The 15122-nt window shown below is 46.8% G+C and overlaps 1 protein-coding gene across 2 annotated transcripts; it reads left to right on the top strand.

Moving 5' to 3' along the window:
• The first annotated feature begins 2966 nt into the window (after positions 1-2966).
• CRTAM (cytotoxic and regulatory T cell molecule) lies at positions 2967-14920 on the top strand. Of its 2 annotated transcripts, XM_032133978.1 has the most exons (12): positions 2967-3204; positions 5664-5816; positions 7727-7879; positions 8080-8211; positions 10173-10343; positions 10761-10843; positions 10880-11195; positions 12055-12117; positions 12520-12624; positions 12977-13123; positions 13313-13396; positions 13552-14920. In XM_032133978.1, exons 1-12 carry the CDS (start codon positions 3156-3158, stop codon positions 13722-13724), a joined length of 1629 nt encoding a protein of 542 aa, XP_031989869.1. In that variant the 5' UTR covers positions 2967-3155; the 3' UTR covers positions 13725-14920. The 2 variants fall into 2 exon arrangements, with proteins under 2 accessions (XP_031989869.1, XP_031989868.1); XM_032133977.1 differs by having other exon boundaries at positions 2968-3204; positions 10761-11195.
• The last annotated feature ends 202 nt before the right edge of the window (positions 14921-15122 follow it).

The following is a 15122-nucleotide window of genomic DNA, read 5'->3' as shown; positions in this document are numbered from 1 at the left end:
ATTTTCTGGCTTGTTTTCCTCCATGCCAAAAGTTTGAAATGAAATATTTGACAATCACACCAAAAAAGAAAAAAAAAAATTGGTTGCTGAGGCATATGAATTCTCCAGATTTTCTGTTTCATGCCAGTGAGGTGTAAATTGGGGCAATAAATGTTGTTATATTCTAATATTTATTGCCTGTAGAAAGAGTGGAGGCTGCTCAGATCCTGCTGGAGTTGTGACATTAAAAGGAGTTTTTTTAGAAGCGTGAAACAGAGAAGGAGCAAAACCTGAATGCACAATTTGAGTGGTGGTAGCTGCTCTTTGCATATAGTAATAGAGAAAAAAGTGTTCTGGTTGAGGAGGTAGATGTTAAAATACTCTTCTTTAAAATATATATATATATTTTTGGATGTTTGGGAAATATTTTGACAACTGTAGTCTTGTCTCCAATTAGGTGTCAAGAATCACAGGGAGAAAAATCTTATTTTCTTCAGCATTTTGAGTTTTCTTGGGGGTTTTGTGTTAAGCAGTCTCATGTTGAAAAAGCTTTTTGGGGGGAAAAAAGGAGAAAAAAGGTATTCCTTTTAAATGTCTAATTGAGAAGTCAAGAGTACAAAGGAATTGCTGCTTCACTTTCACTCCGTTGCTGCTCATTAATGTGGATTTAACATCACTCCAGTGTTTTGTCCCAGAACATTAAACCTGATCCCTCCAGAGTGTTTTCCTTCACTGTGAGCTGCATCACATCCCAGGTTTTACTCCAGGAGGCAAACAGCATTTCCCAGATTTTTCCCTTTCTCCACAATTAAGAAATAAAGCTGCAAACCTGCCAAGAATTAATGTTTCATTTTCATCATTTGCAATTTATGGCTTAGAAAAAGACAAGAATTAAATTGTCGTTGTACCCAAATCAACAGAGCTTTGCTTGTTTATGCAAAATGAGGATCCAGACCATAATAACTTCAGAAAAAAATTGCTATTTCCCGTTTCACTCCAACTGAACAGTTTCAGACAGAAGCTGGCGGAGAGCAGCTCCTTCTGCTATTAAATTCCAGTGAATTTAACGAAAGTGATCATTTTTATCCCCAAATGATGGCTTTGGTTTGTGGTTTGGGTTCGTCTCTTTAAAAAGCGGCACAGAAGGAATGATTTTTCAGTCACAAATGGAAGGGCCGGGGGAGCAGACGAGCTTGGGATGGCGATCAAGGAACAAAATAAATGCAATTAACAGTGGCTGCGAGTGGCTGCAAAGGCTCTAAATCGCTTCTTGCTGCTCCCCACTTCCTCAAATGCATTCCCTAGGGAATCCTCATGACCCACAACAGAAAATAGCCACTTCCTTCGTTATTTCCCATTAAAATGTATTTTCCAAACTTTCTCTCTGTCACATCTCTTCAGACCTGATCTTATCAACGGCTCCTTTTTGTTTGTTTGTTTCATTTTCAACCTGTTGTATCATTCTGTTTATTATGTTGGGGGTTTTTTTTAGTGTGAGCAGATTGTATTTATTTGAGGAAAAAAAATGTTTGCTGTTAAAAACACCCCAATAATTGTATTGCCAAAAATAGCTGTGATTACCTGTGACATCTGTATTTTTTTATTTTGGGGGTGGGGCAGGCAGGGAGGGTGGGTGGTTGTTTTTAATCTCAGTTTCAAGTGCTAACAACTGTTAAAACAACCACTGCATTTTAATTTGCTTCTCACATTAAATGGAATTCTTGGAAGTCAGACAGAAGTATCTCATAGGTGATTTAATAAAGATGCCAAGCACCCTTCCTATTTCAGATTTCCTCTGGAGCGTGGTAGAATTTTTCCTTTTCTGAGGCTGAAATTCATTCACGTGGCAGCAGATGGCACAAAATTCTCTCGGCTCTGGTTTTCCATGCTCAGGGATGGAGTTTTCCCTCTGGATTCAGTTTTTCCCCAGAGTTACTCCAGTCTCAGGTTTGGTTGTGTGGAACTGAAGGCACAACTTTCCAACCAAACCTACTTTTCCAACACATTTTTCTTAATCTGGATTTTTTTAATCCAGCAAGAGTTTTATCTTTCAACCTAACTGCTTTAAATTTGTGAGCCACAGCTCTGTTTTCCAGTAAAATTGATTAATGATGATGAGCATAAAACCATAGCTTTTATCAACCAAATGCCCACTGAGTGATGCCCTTCCCTGCACCTGAAAGTTTCATGGAAACAGGTCCGAATGAATCACAAACACACAATGGATTTATAATTAACCATTTTGTCCGTTTTGCTCCAGCCCACATCCTGCAAATGCAAACGGGTTTTAAACCGTAATTATCTCATTAAACTCAGTTCATTTTGATGGTAAGAGTTGTCCACACCGAACTTCGGGCAGCTGCAATGGAGGGCCAGAAGAGGATCTGCCAAAACTTCTTTTCTGGAAATCACAAACCATAAAATAGACTTGGATAAATGTGATGTCCGTGGTTATCACACCCCGGGGGGGCCCTAAACTGGAATAACCAGACCTGCAAAGGGGACACGGGGAACCCAAACTGTGCCCCCTGGGAGCTGCTGATGTCCCCAAGCGCCTCAGCAAGCTCTGCCCTCCCTGCAGAGCCACAAACCGCTCGCAGAAATTCCCTTTCGCCCATTGCTGCTTTCTCCAGCATCCCCGCAGGCAGAGCCAGGCAAAAACCTCCCGGGACAGCAGCAGAGTGGCACAAGAGCGATGTTGTTTAAATCCAGGGATTTTAAATGGGTTTTCAAGCAACCTTGCCAACATCCACCATATGAGTGCTCCCTTCCCGGGTGCCTCCGGGCAATTAAACCTCCACGGGGGATTAAATCCTGTGGCATCACTGCAGCAGGGTGACCCCAAACCCGTATTTCTCGAATGTTTTACCTTTCCCCTCTCCGTGCATCTCTCCCTGAGCTGAGGCAGGCAGAGCTGGAGGGGTGCAAGACAAAATCCGCCCACCAGTCCTGTCGCCCACCAGTTCCGTCTGAGGGACCCGTGAGGTCTCTGGTTTCTCAGCAGTCGCCAACACGGAGGAAACAAACACGAGGTGTGGACAGAGGAGAGAGAGGGAAGGGGGCAAGACCCCGGTGCTGATGAAGTCACGGTAAATGTGCTCCCCCCGTGCTGAAAAGGGACCTGCGGCAGCAGCAGCCCCGCAGAGAGAGGAAGCCCAGCCCGAGCTCAGCACAGCATGAGCGTCCCCGGGGTGCTGCTCAGCGTGGCTCTGCTCCTGCGGCAAGGTAAGCCATGGGGGTTGTCTCATCCCAGCTCCCCTTTCCAGCCCAGCTCGGAGAACTCTGCTCCCGGAGCTCCAGCACACCGGGCACAAGGCTGTGCTGTCGGTCTCTGGGTGACAGGGAAATATTGGCACCCCGTTCCTAAAGCTCACTGACTCCTAAACCCAGGATCAGTGAGATCGAGTCACCTCCAGCAGCTGGTGGCACGCTTGAGGTGGCAAAGTATTGGGGTATCAAAAGATTCTGCCTTAAATTTGGACAGAGTGTCACTGCTTAGTGTGCTTTTGTTCATGCATTGCATAAAAAGAGGCTGATAGAAGTCAGAGTAATTTAGGGAGCACTTGCAAAGTACTTTGGAAAAGAAAAGCACTTTAGATGCTCAATCTCCTCACTCCTGCTAGAGGAGGCAGCTTATTTCGACCTCCTCTGCCTCTCATGCACAGGGGAGTGTGAGAGATTCATATTTGACTGTGTCAAAGAGGGAAGGATCCAAGGAGGGAAGGAGCAAAGAAGCAATCCACACTCAGGATCCCTGCAGGCTTCACTCCTGACCTTTGCAGGAGAAATGAGTGCACGATCCTGGTGCTGGAGCAATATTCCCTCTCCCTCCTTGGCAGACTCAGGAGCAGAAACCACTGCAGGGTTCTTGCTGACAATTTGCTAATTCTCAGAACAACCCCTCTCCCCCAGTTTTGCCACAGACTCCTGCAGGATGAATTTGTAGCTGCTGCCTCTGCCAGAATTAATTCAGCTCCATTCACAGGTCAGCAGCCAGGACAAAAATAACTCATTAAACAGGGTGGCTCTGTGGGCTACAGCCTCACAGATAACTCTGCACCGATGCTCTGAGTGCAAGGTTCAGTGCAAGGAGCTCTGTCACTTCCTGGGGGCTCCATTAATAGCAACCAGAGTAGAACCACTCTGCTCAGTGCAACCTGCAATTTCCAGCACGAAATTGTTGCCCTTCCCTGCTGAGAAAGTGAATCTATCACTGTACTTGATGCCAGAGTGGCTTTTCCAGGTGGGATCCGCATGGTGCAAGAGCCCCCATCCCTGGAGCTGGCAGGGGGACATCTCCCATGCTCAGTGACCATCCTGGCGTGGGCCACAGTGGCTGCAGAGCAGAGCCCCCGTGCAGGAAGAACTGCCCTGTGAGTCATGCTCTGAATGAAGCCCATTTTCCAGTGGTCTCCCACGGAAATTACATTTCTGTGCTGGTTTGGAAAAGCAAGCAACACCCCCACCTCTTCTTGCTCAGCCCCGCCGCTCTCACCTCCAAAGGTGTGATTTGCCAGACCCCACGCTGGTGTTGGTGACAGGAAACCATCACGGGGACAGAAATACCCGAGGGGCCTGTGGAAAACCACAGACAACTCTCAAACAACTCTCAAACAACTCTCACCTCCTGCCACAGGTCCTCTCAAGGACAGGCACAGCCACAATCCCCATGAGGAGCTGCAGTCCTACAGGGAGCTAAGTCTGATTCGAGCAGTAAAAAAAATCAGCAAAATGCCCGAAAAAAACTTCATTTCTGAGGGATTTAAAATTTTAAGAATGTGAAAATCTTCCCCGAAGCCCAGAAAGATTCATTTCCCCAACCTGCAGTGGGAACTGGCAGCTGACAGCTACCTGGAAAATCAAATGAAAACACACAGAACAGGGGTGAAAAACAAAACTCTCCTGCTGTCCATTTACTGAACTCCAACCCGGGCACCACTTTTAGTATTCTCCAGGGCATGGATTTTGTCTGGAGAAGGCAATTCATGCCAGGGCATCAAATGTTTTCACAAAGTGTTTTATCTGTCTCAGAATGTCTGGAGAGAAAAAACACATTTTACTGCCTGCCTGTGAAATGAACTGGGAGAAGAGAGAATGAAATTTCATTTTAGTAACCTGTGCTGGGCCAGGTTTGGTTTTTTTCAAAAGAAGTTCCCAAGCAGCTGTAGCATTATGGTTTCTGAATTAAAAAAGCCTCATTTTTAGAGGTGCTGGAAAAGCATTCACTGCTCAGTCACACACTGAGCAAGTCAGGGTCAACAGCTCCAGAATTGGACATAAAATCAGAGAATGGTTTGGGTTGGAAGGGACCTTAAATATTATTTAGTTATAATAATGGAATAATTGAAAATTGAATGTTTGTGTTTAAATACAGGGAGGGAGTGCATGAAACGGGTCTGCTATCAGTTCTTTACTGGCTAATAATGAAATATTTCATTGGCTAATAACTAAAACTGGTTTAATAACTAAAACTGGTCATGCTGGCAGGTGACAATCCCAAACCTTTGCCACACAGACCTGTCCAATGACAGTGATTTGCTTATATCCCTACAACCATCCTGGCAATGTACAACTAGAGAAAAACCCTTGAAAAAAAGGAAAATCGGCACATTACTCTGTGCCAAGCATCGGTGCTTTGCTCCATGTCACAATTTCCCACTTGTTTTTCCCCCGGTGAATGGCAGGGGGGTTTCCAGGGGCTGCCAGTGACACTGTGTCTCTGAAGGAGGGAGAAAACCTAAACCTACATTGCACCTTCAGCACCCTCAGCGACAGCAACTCTACCCTGCAGTGGTTAAACCCTCACGGTTTCACCATTTTCCTCAACGCTCAGCAGGGTAAGTGTGAAACCCCAGCGTGGTGCCACTTTCCACTGGGGCTGGGGGCACTGGGCTGTCCCCGCTGCCACCCTGGCCAGGGTGACTCCTTCCCTCAGGGGGTGGTTTGAGCTCCAGCCCCTTCCCAGCACAAGAGAAGTCCTGGTAAATCATTTCCTGCTGAAATGGAAACTCCCAGGAGGGGTCTGGCAGCAGAGCTCCCAGGAAAGAGCTGGAGTTCGCAGCAGCACCCAGAGATCAGCACAGAAGGCACTTGTGGCTTTAAGGGAGACGAGAGGGGATGTTCCTCACAGCCCTGGGCACTCTTCCACTCAGGGAATTCGATGCAGTGCATCAGGAGGAGATTTTGGGGAAAAAGCAGTGATTTTAAGATGTGCTGGCACAGCCAAAGTTGCAATTTCTGCATTCCCCTCCTCTTCCCTCCACCTCATGTCTCTGTCCTGTCTCCTCCTCTTGGTCCAAATTCGACAGCTCTGCAGGATGAGGAGTGCCTTGGCCTTCCCCCTTTGCATCTAATCAATATTCCTTGTGAAATCCTTTAGATTTTAATGATAATAATAATAAAGTACCAAATTGGGTACCCAGCTCCCATGGAAACTGCTCAGGAGCTGAGGGTCCTCTGAGGCTGCTGCAGGAATCACAGCCAGCAGCTCTTGCCACCCACACCAAACCAGCCCAATTTATGGTGTTTCCCATAAATATTGCCAATATTTCTAAACAGAAAATGTCATGAGGAGCTCTTTTCCTACTTAGTTACAAGAATAAATGGGCTGAGTGCTCATTAGCAACGTGAAATAGCTCAGCCCTGTGTGTAACGGGGCCTGTGCAATCCAGGATCCCAAATTCAGCACTCCCGGTGCAATGCACGGGAATTCGGTTCAGATGGGATCCAAAACGACGCAGTGCTGAGCCCCTGTGGGGAATGGGGCTAACCCATGTGGGAAATGGGGCTACTGCAACCCACCCTGTGCTGCTGGGACATCCAAGCTCCCAAAATCCACAGCAGGCTGTGGGAGGAGTTCCTCTCCCCTGTTGCAGCCAAATAATCTGATTATTTACTAACAAGACCTTGGAGGAAATCACCTCTCCATCAGTTATGTCTCTTTTTTCACACATATTTATGTTCCCAGTATTTTACGCCATAGAGGGAGGCAATTTATTAGGGGTAGGGAAGGAACTGGGGATCCATAGGAGCAACACCCACAAGGACTGGAGTTCCCAAATCATTTGGATCCTGGAGAAGTTCAGGCTCTCTGGATACTCTTTCGCAATACAAAAGAAAAACAACTGTGTTTAGGGAGAAACCAAACCTGACCCTGCACATGGAGGTTTTCATTCTTCATCTGAGTCACCACTGGGAGCCTCTGTCACGTTGCTTCTCCAATGAACCACTTTGGGAATCAGTTCCCTCCAGTCTTGCCTACAAATATGACAAGGCAGTTATGAGCCTTACATCATGGTGGTCTCAAAATCCTTTCATATTTAATCCATAAATTGCTGTGATTTCCTTCCAGCTCTGTATTTCACAAAACCCCAGCCAAAAAAAAAATGAAAATAAAAAGAGTTTTTGAGGTCTGGGTTTTTGAGGTCTCTTTCTCCCTGATGGTTGTACAAACCCCCAGTTTCAGTTCAATTTAAGGGCAGAAAGTTGCATTTTCTGTGCTGCAGTTGTGGGAAAAGTTCATGGACTTGTTGGGCTGACCCTGAGGGCTCCTGTAAATCATCCAGCAGGAGGAAAGAAATAAAGACTAGAAATTCAAGAGGGAGAAAGGAGAGCAGACATGTCCTAGGAGATGTTTTCAGTAAAAACTAAAAATTTTTAAATGCTCTAAAATAAAACCTCTCCTCATGCTTTGATTCCCTCTCCTGTACCCACACCCATGGCATGCTGGCTTTTCTTTTCCTCGCAGTTTTAAGAGACCAGAGGTACAAACTGCTCCGTTATTCCAGGGATGAATTATCCATCCAGCTGTCCAACGTGACAGTGCAGGATGAAGGCGTTTACAGATGCTTCTACTACAGCAGGCACTTCAAAAGGAAGAGCCAGAATGTTGAGATTTTGGGTAAGTTCCCCCACCTGCTGCATTTGTTTTCCAGAGGAGCAGGACAGACAGAGCCAGCTCCTCAAATCCACACCTGCATTTTCCCATGCAAATTTATGGTGCTTAACACATCATCCTCCTCTTAGCTCAGTCCCCTCCAATAACGCTCATAAAAATGAGCAGAAAATGCCCTAAACTGATCCTAAACCTTCCTGCTGCAGCTGCTCCTTCCCATCCAGTACTGGAAGTGTCCCAGGATGCAGGAGGAGGTGTCAAACTGTCTTGCTACACCTGGGGATGCAAACCCCAGCCCCAGATTTCCTGGCTGTTGGACAATGGGATAGAGCTCCCAGGTAAGAGTTCAAGGCCCAGGGATTGAGCACTAAAATTTGTTTTTATCAGTTTTGGGGTGTTTAAAAATACGGGGGGGGGTGAAACCTCAGCTGGGTCTGCCCCTCGTCCCTACAACTTGGTGCAGGTCTGGGGAACAGCATTAATTCCAGTGGGATAAAATGAACCCCAAACCCCTGGAATCTCAGCATGAAATTCCAGTGGGATAAAATGAACCCCAAACCCCTGGAACCTCAGCGCTGAATTCCACTGGGATGAAATGAACCCAAAATCCTGGAACCTCAGCACGAAATTTCAGTGAGATAAAATAAACCCCAAATCCTGTAACCACAATTTTCAAAGCCCCAGCTGCCTTTCTTCTCCTTTAACCTGATACACCAAAAACTGCCATTCTAATAGTGCTATAAATAGCATTATTCTAAAAATCACTGCCTTATCAGCTCCAGTGCACGTCTGTATCAAAATGTGAGAAAAACACTCCCAGATGCAAATGTCCTTTCTTTCACACATCAACAAGCTCTTACTTGTGTTTTGCATCACCAAGCAACATATTTAAAGCTGAACCTGTAACTTCCCCTGCCCCAAGATGGTTTATTTTTAAATAAGAGCTCTAGAAAACAACAGAGAGTTGTGTTTTCTGGCCTGAATATAGATAGAAATTAGAGTTAGTAATAAAAAGAAATCAGGTTGGCAGACACACGGGTATTAGTGCAGAAAAGGTGCTCTAGAGCAGTGCACAGGTGTTGGAAAAGCAGGTCCTGAGCTCCTGCCTGTGCTTGGGAAGGGCTGGGCTGTGTGTGAGGGTGAGGGCCTGGGGAATACCAGCTGGGAAGTTGTAAAAACCTCAGTGTGTCCCCCCTGATTTTTTATATCTGTTTCTCACGGCGTTTTTCTAAATCCAGGGCATTCCCCAAGCCTGAAAGCACCCTGATAAAGTGAATTATTTGCAACATCACAACGCACAGTTCAGACACTGAACACCTCCTTCAGGCCAGCAACGCATTTCTCCAACATTTTAACAAAAACCTCTCCTTACCTTTATCTCCTCCTTGCCTTTGGAGCTGAGAAAATACCTGAGCTGTCGCCTCACACCCCGCAGGAAAGCCCCACAGGGCCTGAGCTGTGTCTGCTGGGTTGGTTTATCTGGGGCTGGCTTTCAGAGCAGCAATGTTTGCATGAAGAGGTGGCCGACACAGATTTAATTGTTTGAAAGATAAAAAATAATTGTCCTAATGCACTATTTCTCAAACTTTCTGCATGTGTTTTTCTCCATTTTTGGAAGGCCTGGAGTAACTCTCCTTCCTCTCCCTTCCATTCCCAGCTTTAATCACTTGCTGCAAATATTTACACTAATCAGAAAACAGCTAATAAATCTTAATTACTGGCAACACCTCAGTTCCACCAGGGCTCAGCAGGGGCAAACCAGCTGTAATTACTGAGCTGGTGCTGACAAAGATGATTTCCTTCCCAGCAAAACCACTCTGAAATCCTTTTGGAGCTGTTTCAGGGCCCTGCTGGGGGTGGAAAAGAGGGCTGAGAAATGCTGATCTGTAAAGGTTCATTTGGAAATCAGGGGTTTCTTTCATTTAAAGGGTAACAGAGCAAGGGGAAGCATCAGAACCTCTGCATTATAAACAGAAATATTTGTGCACTTCAGGTAAATCCAAAACACCTCCCTCTCCACCAGAGCTGTTCAAACACATCTCTGGTCACATGAAATACAATTTTATTTTCCCATATCATCAGTATTACCTGGAGGACTGGGAATCACACCAGACTCTCCCTAACTCCTTGTGGCAAGGCAGGGAATCCTCGTGTTCAACTTCCCCCAGCTGGAAAAGGGGAAGAGTCAAACCTGCACTGCAGCAAGGATGGAGAACAGGATTTCAGGGTTACATAAATGCTTTTATTTCTTGCTCTGGACTAGAAAGTCCTCACATTGTTTCTCCCAACGGGTGTGCAGGTGACACCAGGCACCAGCTGGGAGCTGATGGGAAGAAATGGAGCACAAGCAGCACCCTGAGAGTCCTCAGCTACAGCCCCAAAGTGACAGCCAGCTGCATCATCCAGCACCCTGCACTGAGGGGAGAGAGGCTGATAGCATCTCTCCACTTCCAGGACCTGCCCAGCACGGGTACTGCAGCTCCTCCAGCTCTGCCTGTCCCATTTTACTGCCCTGAGGTGGTAAAAATTAGGCAGATACACACAGAAGCCCAGAGTCTGCTGCCCCGTGTGTGGGATCTGCTTTTAAATGAGGAACCTGGGGCAAAATGAGTTTGGAGTTGTTCCTCGGTGGCAGATCTGAGCAGCAGCACCTGCCCCAAGCTCCCCAGAGCAAAGTGTTTCATTGTACTGCTCATTTCAGAGCATCGAATACATTCCAAGGACAGGAAAGCTGAGGGTGGGAGGATGGGACTGTAAATGTGACCCCTGATCAGACAGAGAACCCAAACAACCCAGAGCACGGAGCGGGGCGGGGTCATTTTTCAAGGATCTGCTCAGTGGCAAAGCCTCTTCTGATTTTTTGTCATGTTTGTGGGGGGTTCTTTAGGATCCAAACAACCAACCAGACTTTCAGAGGACGCAGAAGTTCCCAGCCCTTCAGAGAACCCAGGAGCTTCCAGTTCCCCAGAGGATCCAGCAGTTCCCAGCCCTTCTGCATCCCCAGAGGATCCAGCAGTTCCCAGCCCTTCTGCATCCCCAGAAGTTCCAGCAGTTCCCAGTCCTTCTGCATCCCCAGAAGTTCCAGCAGTTCCCAGTCCTTCTGCATCCCCAGAAGTTCCAGCAGTTCCCAGCCCTTCTGCATCCCCAGAAGTTCCAGCAGTTCCCAGCCCTTCTGCATCCCCAGAAGTTCCAGCAGTTCCCAGCCCTTCTGCATCCCCAGAAGTTCCAGCAGTTCCCAGCCCTTCTGCAGCCCCAGAGGATCCAGCAGTTCCCAGCTCAGCACCACCAGCCCAGCAAACCCCCACAGATGTCACATCGAATGGTGAGTTTGGTCTCAGCTACCCGAATTTATCAAACCCAAAATGACAAACACAGACAAGCTGCCAGGCACGGAGTTACATCCCTCGCCCCAGAAAAGTGTGGGACACAGAGCACAGCACTTCCCGCTTGTTCCTTCAGCTTCCCAGCCGTGCAAGAAGCCAAAATCTCCCTCCTTGGAGGAAGAAGGACAGGATGAGGATCAGGATGAGGATCAGGATCAGCAGCAGGGTGGGAGCCAAGCTGGGATGCTCTGGGTAGGCTGCACTAGATGGCACTGTGCAACAATTCTTCATCCCTGCTTGCACCAGGCTGTACTTCCTGAACTCGGGAGTTTTTTTCCAGCACAATTAAAAGCTCCACAGTCCAAATAAATTGGCCAAAACCCCACCAAGAGTTTTGCACCTGCTTAGCACGACAGGCCCTGCAGTGACAAATCAACTGCTGCTTTAGAAATGCACAAACTCTTTGTTTATATTGGTTTGAAAGTGATATTTCAGTGGTTACAAACAGCACAGAATGAATCCATCCTGATAAACCCTCGGCTGATAAATCCTGACACGTGTGTTGATGAACATGCATGGAAAGGGAGCCTGAATCTTTCCAGAGAGGATGGAACCAGAGGGGTTTTAAGGTCCCTTCCAACCCAAACCAGCCTGGAATTCTGTGGCTTTTACCACGTGCAAAAAGGAAAGGAAAATCTCTTATTAATGCAAAGGTTTGGTACACACAGCACACCCCAGCATCTCAGCTTTGCAAATCACAAGCTAATTATACTCTATATATGTTATGTATATAATTACACAGAAGGATGTATTGTCTGTGTCCATAAGAAACCTGAGCTCACCTCTTTGTCTGCACAGGGCCTGAAGAAACGACAACAGCAGAAGAATTGGGAGGTTCATCGAGTTCTGGGGGTTTCAGTGGTAAGAATTTACCTCATCAGACACAGGGGGTGGTGGCAAGGGACAGGGCTTGTTAGTAAAGGAGTAGTCAAGGACATGAATACCAAAATATTTGCTTTAAGCAGAAGGATTTCTGCTCGTGGCTGGTTTTTCAGGCAAGAGGAACAAACCGATGCCCAGGGAAAGCCCCAAATGACCAAGCTCAGCTTGGTTTTAATTGTTTCTCTAACAATGTGTTCAAGACTGAGGATTTGCTCTTCATAAAGCTTGGGTGAGCTTCAGAATAGAGTTAAACACAGAGTCAGGGAAGTGAGCACAGACCTGGAGTCAGGGGCAGCACCTGGCGGCCTGAAGCTGCTGGGGAAATGAGCACTTCTTGAACATCCCTCCAGAGAAATATTGTTCTCCATTCCCTTCCTCCAGGGACTGAAACAGCAGCCAGTGGAAATGCCACAGAAGAGGAACCTCCCAGGACAGAGGTGCCAGCACCATGTGAAAACGTGACTGCGATTTCCACCCTCACCCTCGGTACAAACACTTTCATGAGCTTCCAAACCTGCCATGAGCTTCCTGGGTCTCTCTGGCCACAAACCCCCTCCAAATCTTGTGACAGGTTAATCCTCTGATCCTGGGGGAGACCACAGAGACACAACCATTTGTATCATCTAAAAAATAAAAGCTAAATTTTACTGTTTCCTGTGCCAGAGCACAAGGCTGCTGAGTTCAATCAGTTTTTCTTGTTCATGCCATAAAAAACTTGACCTCACATCCTAAAATGAAGTCCAAAAAGGTGAATTCTGCTGTCTCACCATGTTCATCCAGGTGATATCATTCTTGTCTTAATCACCAGGACGTTTAACAACACAAACCTCTGTTACAGAGCAAAATCCCAAATCCAAAGGCATCCTAAAGAAGGAGAAGAATCTCCTGCTGCCAGTCCTGGTGGCTGCCCTGATTTTCGTGCTGCTCATCATTGTCCTGCTTTTCATGGTGAAGCTGAAGAAAGCCCACGGAGTGTGGAAGAGAGGTGAGGGATGGCCCTGTCCAAGCCTGACCTTGGAATTGTTGTCCCAAGCCCATCTCTGAGGTGGTCAGGCTGGTAGAACCCCCACTTTATAACCATTCTCTCAGGATTTTTATGCTCAAAGCAGAGGGTGAGAAAGAATCATGAGGGGAAAAAATCTCGTTCTCATAATTAAATTTGGTTTTTCTACAGAAAATGATGTTTCAGAGCAGACACTTGAGAGTTATAAATCCAGATCTAACGAAGACAGTCCGGGCCATGAGAAGAACGGGCAAGGTAAAAAGCTTTAATCAACATAAATTAATCCTTGTTTTAATTAAGTGCTGCTGACCATGGCCAGAGCAGGTGGCAACCATAAATAATAAATAATAAATTATAACAATAAATAATAAATAATAAATAATAAATAATAAATAATTGCTTTGTTTTAGCTGTCAGTCCCAAATCCAACACGCAATATGTAACAGAAGGATATGTGGAAACCCCAGAGAAGAATCTGGAAACCACAGAGAAGAATCTGGAGACCACAGAGAAGAATCCAGGCGACAAAAACATGGCAATAAGTGAGAAAATGTTCAGGTGTGGAAGAGAGACAGATATCTAACAATGGAAAACGTGCAGGAAACTGCAGTTTCCTGATATTTGTGTTCAAGTTTTCAGGGATCTTGATTTCAAGGAGCAGAAGGACAAAGAGCTGCCCTCCAGCCCAAAGCCACCTGGGGCTGGTTTGGTTACCCAGCAGGACAGGCAGATGGGACTGGTGCTCCTGGAAACCTGGACTGGTTCACCTGTAACCCTCAGGGGATTTTACAACCACTGCCAGAAACAGCTCACCAACCCCACGGCAATCAGGGTCCTGTGAAGACATCCAGGCCCAAATGAAGATATTTATGTGTTGCTTTGGTCGCCTCCTCTGTGATCACGGGACTGAGCAGGGAATCCTACAAACCAACTGTGGCTTTTATTTCCTTCCTGTGACCCCAAACCTGGACTTCCAGCTGGATTTAACCCAGCTGGGAAGCTGCCTGATGTCCAAAGGCTTATAAAAACCAGAAGTCCAACCCAAATTAGTGAATGATTTTATGATTCTGTGAAGTCTTCAGATGTGCAGAGGATGTTCCACGTGGGACTGCCCAAATCCTGGAATGAGGTCAGCAGCAGAGCTGCGAGTTCCCCAGGACCTGACAGCCACAGAGCTCTGCCACACCATCCCAGGGAACCTTTCCTGTTCCAGAAGGGTAAAAGCAGATCCCTAAAATAAAGGAAATGTGGAGCACAATGATTTTTATCATTTGCAGACTCACAGAACAGCTGGGGTGGGAAGGGAGCTCTGGAGATCACCCAGTCCAACCCCCGTGCCCAGGCAGGCTCACCTGGAGCAGGTGACACAGGGACACATCCAGATGTGTCCAGATGGCTCCAGACAGGGAGAATCCAAAGCCTCCCTGGGCAGCTGCTCCAGGGCTCTGCCACCCTCATGGAAAAAAGTTCTTCCTCGTGTTGAGGTGTAACTTGTGTTTTATTTTATGGCCGTTGCTCCTCATCCTGTCACTGGCACCACTAAAGAGTCTGGGACCATTCTCTGGCACCCCTTGGATATATTGGTATGGGTTGATGAGACCCTCTTTCAGTCTTGTCTTCCCCAGACAGTCTCTCCTCATAAGACAGATGCTCCAGACCCCTCATCATCCCTTTGGCTTCCACTGGATCCCCTCCAGCACCTCCCTGCACCGAGAAGCCCAGAACTGGACACTGTAAATCTCATGAATCTCATTAAATAAATCACATTCGAGCCTATTATTTCTCACTGGAAGTACAAAAAACTGGTGAAAAATGGGGTTTGAATATCGAATGAGATAAAATCCCCTGCGTTTTCCGTTTTTCAATGGAAATGATTCCATATCTCAATGGAAACAATTCCATTTTTCAGGGGAAAGTGGCTGCTCCCGGGCGCTACCACAGTCCCCGCGGGGGGGCGGGACCGTTCTCCCCCCGCCGGCCC

Source organism: Corvus moneduloides, chromosome 25 (genome assembly GCF_009650955.1).
Source record: "Corvus moneduloides isolate bCorMon1 chromosome 25, bCorMon1.pri, whole genome shotgun sequence".
NCBI classification, from domain to species: Eukaryota; Metazoa; Chordata; class Aves; order Passeriformes; family Corvidae; genus Corvus; species Corvus moneduloides.
The sequence above is the reverse complement of the archived record's forward strand: the minus strand, read 5'-3'. Positions and strand labels throughout refer to the sequence as shown.

What these genes read in the sequence shown, in the direction of transcription:
- CRTAM (XM_032133977.1), top strand. Translation starts at nt 3,156, where the DNA reads ATGAGCGTCCCCGGGGTGCTGCTCAGCGTGGCTCTGCTCCTGCGGCAA. An exon ending in CCAGGACCTGCCCAGCACGG is followed by an intron (nt 10,344 to 10,760) that starts GTACTGCAGCTC and finishes GGGGTTCTTTAG; the next exon opens with GATCCAAACAACCAACCAGA. An exon ending in CCATGAGAAGAACGGGCAAG is followed by an intron (nt 13,397 to 13,551) that starts GTAAAAAGCTTT and finishes GCTTTGTTTTAG; the next exon opens with CTGTCAGTCCCAAATCCAAC.